Below are 5,365 nucleotides of genomic sequence, written 5' to 3' on the forward strand. Positions count from 1 at the left end.
TATTTTATATCTAAAAAGGATTCTATATACCCAGTATCCATAACTTTCCCCTCTACAAGCCGTTTTTGCTTCCTTGGCAGTCCGTATAGCCTGCTTTCGCTGAGCTTTCCGAACTCCTGGTTTCTGATTCTTCTTGGCCATTATATCAGCAAGAGATGCACCCGTGATGGCTCGCTGGAGTTTGTCTGCACTGCGGGTCCTTTTCTTTTGAATTTCTTCCAACTGTCCTTTCTTGTGTTTTCTTCTGTAGAGGACAGTCCAGTTTATCTGCCGGGGATTCCTTTTGGAAAGGAATGCGGACTCACATTTTGCATTAAGAAACTGGAAAACCTTCCCGTAGGTCCTGGCATAGTGCCGCCCATGTCCCGGGTAGATCTTGTACCCGCTGAAACTGCACAGCTCGACCTTCATGGTGATAGATGTCGGCCTGCCGGGGGAAAGATGGTGAAAAGCAACATTTGCTTCTTTAAAAATGCTTATTGTGCAAATGGAACATAACAATTCATCTTTACTGCCAACCTTATCCTCTGTGTTAATTTTTTATATCTTCTGTATTCTACCTTTTTTCTAACATTATATTTTTATTGATTATGTGCATATTTTACATAATGTACTTGATCAAATCCACTTTCTAGTCCTCCCAGGTCTACCCAGGAGCCCTTGTGAACCTACCCCATCTAAAGTCTAAATCACAAAATTGAACCACTAAAATATTCAAACCAAATAAGACTAGGTTAAGATCTGAAAAGCTCCTTTCCTTCACTAGTCCATCAACCACCACTCAAGGGTCAGAGAAGTAGGGAATAACTCCAGGCAGCTGAGCATTCTCCTGCATCAAGTTGTGGGTAGTTCCCTGATGTGACAAGTTTGCCCAATAGCTGGCTTAACAAAACTGTGTTGGAGCCTCCTGTATCTTAACAGAAACTAAGAAATACATTTTGAATACCCATAGATTTCAGGCTGCCATGGGAGAATTTCAAGGAAAGGGAGAAAGTAGTGGTATAAAGGATTAAAGGGAGTTAATGGAGCAAGAAGGGTAAATTTCAGTGGAACGAGAGGACAGGGAAAAGGACAGAATACAGGGAGGAATATGTAAGAATTAAAACATTTCAAAAAAGTCATATGGAAACCAACCTACTACTGTAGAATACACACGTACACACATCTATAGAAAGAGTTACAATGGAATTACTCTATTGTAGGTATAAAAATTTTGCAACCTACTTTTATAAGAATGCAATCTCTCTGCTAGCCCACTACCCATAAGTGGTAGTGGAAGAGAAAAGTCATTAGGATATGGGGAAGTGGATCTATTCAGCAATAATTTTTTGTGGGTGAGCTTGATCTTCTTTGGCAGCAGTTCTGTCCTACAGCAAACACCACATACGATTCAGCAAGCACAGACCAGTCCTCTAAACAGGCAGATATCAGGCATGAACTAGCAACTACAGTCTAGTCCTTCAGCAAGCAGACATGAGGCAACTGGAGTTCAATCCTGAAGAAACTGGCAGGCTCACCAACCAGCCGAAGTTGAGATTGCAGAAGCTGCAAGCTGCTGCAGGAACCTCCTGAGCAGTTCTTGGGTGAGATTCTCTCAATGACATCATTAGCACAAGTTGAGCTCAACAATGCTATTTAAGGCAAACCAATACACGTGTATCTTTAGTGAAGAATAGTGAGGTGGAGCAAACCAAACCAGTGCTCAGTGCTCACCTCACACTGTCTGTTGGGTCATATTTATACTTCTTTATTATCGGTCCTTTCATGTGTTTGCTATATCAAAACATCCTTTCACCTGTGTATGCTTCAGGAAAACATTCTTTCCTGTGTCTGCTCTAGCTAGACATCCTTTCACCTCTGTGCCCCAGCAAAACATCCTGTGATATAACTAGCTTTCCAAAGAAACTAGAAGTTTCCACTCTACCGTATAATGGAAGAACAACATTCCAACCAAATATCACAGTCTAGCAAGTAAAAAATCTCAGAGCCAAGAAAGCTTACTTCTTTGGGATTTGTTGGCCAATGAAGGTCCCAGAGACCCCAAAATATTACATTACCTTCTAAAACTTGATGTAAGACCCTATAGTTGAAGACATCACATACATAACTCACAGAACATGGATAGTTCAAGCTGGTATTCTCCCCAAAACATTGTTCTTTCTGATTAGACTTCATAGTACTAAAAAGTTCTATATATGGTACCATAGGATGAAAGTAGACACTTGTGAGCTTCAACCGTGGCTGGTCTGGTGGGATACCCACTGGTTCAGTAGCAGCACAAATATCATGGGAGTAACTAATCCACTCTTGTTTAAATTTAAGTTCCACTCCATAATATAAAACTCATATCTGTCATGATTGTTGTTTGAGTGAAGAACTTGTGACTAGAAAAGACTAGTAGGAGAACTTCCTACTATTATTCTGCTAACTAGACATAGTATTAAAATGACTCCTAGTGAGTTATTGTTAAACCTGTAGATTAACATACCTTTCAATGCTTAGCAGAGAAGCTTCTATCTGGAGTAGATGACAATTAACATAAAGACTCACAAATACCCAAGATGCAAAAAATAAGAGACTGCTGAATGCTCTGCTCTAAATGGGACATCTATGTGATATCCCCTTCTTCCATGTCTCTGAGATTCCAGTTGGAAATGGAGAGGAAAGATTCAAAGATCCATAGATCCTGCTAACAATGTCCTCTGAACACAACAGGACAGGTACACACATGAACTCAGTGACTGGACAGTATGCGGAAGTGCTGTATAAGCTCAAGCCAGACCATATCCTAGCATGACAAGGCGAGGTAGACATGACATACCATCTCTAGCTGAGGAGCTACTGATATTCGATAGGTGCTAGGAAAGTGAGAGTGAGTTTTCCTTAAGGATGCTGCCCATGATAAGCTGACCATGCTCCACTGACAGACCACACACCCAAGAAAATATAGATAGCATAAATTTGACTTGATGGGTAAAAAAAACAAGACGACATAAGTTGGCTGCGTAGGGAAAGTGGAATGAATTTGGTAGAATTTAATGGAGGAAGTGGACATGAACATTATGTGGAATTATCAAAGAATCAATAAAACGAATTTCAAATGCTAAACTACAACCTAAGCTAAGTAAGAGAAAAAAGTTAGTAGAAAAAGATAAGAAACTCACAGAGGACCTTTTACAGATAGTTGTTCACTGACACTCTAATTTCAATAGAAAACTTCTGTAGTGACAATCATGAGTAGCTTGAGGTAGGTGAGTGTGGAGAAAGAGGGTACATTATCGTCTTCTTGCACATCTGCTAAAATACCAGTTACGACAGTGGAATGTTAGTGTCCCTCAGTTGTGATTTGGAGATGAAAGGACCACAAGTGAAGGAATCATAACAGAATTGAGAGAAATATATTGGAACTAAAACGAAACGTTAATAACTTTTAGATGTGATAGCACCTTATAAGATCATTTGTATTTTCTGATATCAGCTAGTACCAACTAGAAAAATACAATAAAACCATAAAAAATTCCTGTTTAAAAAAAGGAAAAAAATTGGTAATGGAAAATTAATTTATTTAGAGTTAGTTGAAAACAAGATAAATGCTATTGGTTTCCCTTAATCTTTTTTTTTTTTCCTAGAAAATTTCATGGAAAAAGGTGAAGCAAAACCCAGGAAATTTACATATGTTAATTTAACCACAAAATAAGCTATCAGAACTGTGTGAAATCACCTCTTTTGAGTCAAGTTCTTCTTCTGGGTGGCACTAAGAACATTAGCCTTATTTTACTACCAGTGTGGGTTTTCTAGGAACATTTTGACTCCTTTGGGTCCCTTGATTCAATAGTCTGAAAATCACAAGGAGGGATAGAGGTGTCTTCCTTTAGTATCCATGCATTCATGAGGGTGATGCTTATAAAAACCAAACTTCCTGGAGGACAGGCAGGTGTTCAGGGGTTATGTGTCCAGGGCTCTCTCTACAGCTGTCCTTTTCTCCACCAGTGTTATTTTAGCTTCTCGAGATGCAGATAGATGCCATTCTTGGACTTTAGCATGGTTCTTGACACGAGGACTGGGACCCTGGTGGGATCAGGCAGCAGCTCAAATCAGAGCAGGGTCAGGGCCACAGCCACCTGAGGGTCAGCTCATTCATGGCAAATTGTTTCGCGATACAGTTTCTAGGACAGGCAGACATAATAAAGTGAGATTTGGCCTCACACCTGTTCTTAGTTCATCAAGCATTGGCCAATAAGCCCCATCCAGAGTGGTGCATAGGGTCTTACTTCATGGTCCCAGCCTAATCCTGGTTTTGACAAAGCCTTTCATTCTTCCAGGACTAGTTCTACCCTAGTTCTGCTCTCAGACACATGGGATGTCATTTGAATAGTGTCAACACTGAGGAGCATAGAGTCCTAGCATATGAGTCTTTTAATGACTTAACGGTTAGCCAGTTCCCTCCAGTAATCATTTCAGGATCTCCAGCATGGATTCCTCCATTCCAGACAATATAAGAAGGGGTGGATCACGTTCCTGGGATTTATAATCTATGTATAAAAATACAGAAAATTTCAGAAGGAAAGTTAAACATTTAGTGAAGAGGTACAAACCTCATCTTGGTGTTCTTCATTCAGAGAATGGGAAGTCTTTCAAACCATCTGTACAGCATCTGTAGCTCTGTAACCTTGGTCCAGAAAGGTAGTCTCCTTCCATCCAGTGGCTGCCTTGTGTTTTTTAAATTTAATGTTTTTATTTTTTAAAGCTAGCTAAAGTGAAATTCTTAGTCCTGGATAAATGTTATCCTTAAAATATTCCTTCCAGTGAAATGCTATGCTTCTAACCTACCCTGTGGAAGCTGATTCAGCATCAGAATTGCTGTATCAGAAGAACATATTTTATATTCATTAGTTATGAGGTTTTGGCCAGGATGAGTCTTGTAGACTGTGCATTTTCATAGCAACCCTTTGCTCACTCAGCAGTTTGGCACTGTACATGCTTGCATCATGCAGAGGGGTTTACTCAGGGGCAGTCTGATGTCTTTGTTCCTGTTTGCTACCGCATTCCTAGGCAGACCAAGCCTGTTTGTTAAATCCCTTCCCATAATTTTTCAAACAGGAAAATTGTATACAAATTGCCAAAATTTTTATACTCAAAGAAATTTTGGTGACGCTAAAAGCCACAGATATCGTGTCCAACCTACAATGATCTCTAAACTTTTACAGATATGACTTTAGCAGAAGGACCAGCAAAGTATCTGGATTTTCAATATTTTGAAATATAGCACATTACCTAATACATCATGTTACAATATTAAATACATATATTTTAAATTTTATATATATATATATATATATATATATATATATATATATATATATAT

At 39.1% G+C, this 5,365-nt stretch overlaps 1 protein-coding gene and 1 pseudogene across 1 annotated transcript in view; both read right to left on the reverse strand.

Moving 5' to 3' along the window:
- LOC114637792 (60S ribosomal protein L24-like) overlaps nt 1–3,807 on the reverse strand; it is a 4,157-nt gene extending 350 nt beyond the window's left edge. The window contains exons 1-2 of the mRNA XM_028786064.1: nt 3,722–3,807; nt 61–427 (exon numbers count right to left, since the gene is read on the reverse strand). Of these exons, the coding sequence (XP_028641897.1) occupies nt 61–411 (351 nt within the window). The 5' untranslated portion in view covers nt 412–427; nt 3,722–3,807. The remainder of the gene's footprint in view (nt 1–60; nt 428–3,721) is intronic.
- A 185-nt stretch (nt 3,808–3,992) lies between these two features.
- The window catches only part of LOC114637368, a 7,647-nt pseudogene continuing 6,274 nt past the window's right edge, over nt 3,993–5,365 (reverse strand).

This window comes from Grammomys surdaster, unplaced genomic scaffold (assembly GCF_004785775.1).
Source record: "Grammomys surdaster isolate TR1022 unplaced genomic scaffold, NIH_TR_1.0 100, whole genome shotgun sequence".
Taxonomy (NCBI): Eukaryota; Metazoa; Chordata; class Mammalia; order Rodentia; family Muridae; genus Grammomys; species Grammomys surdaster.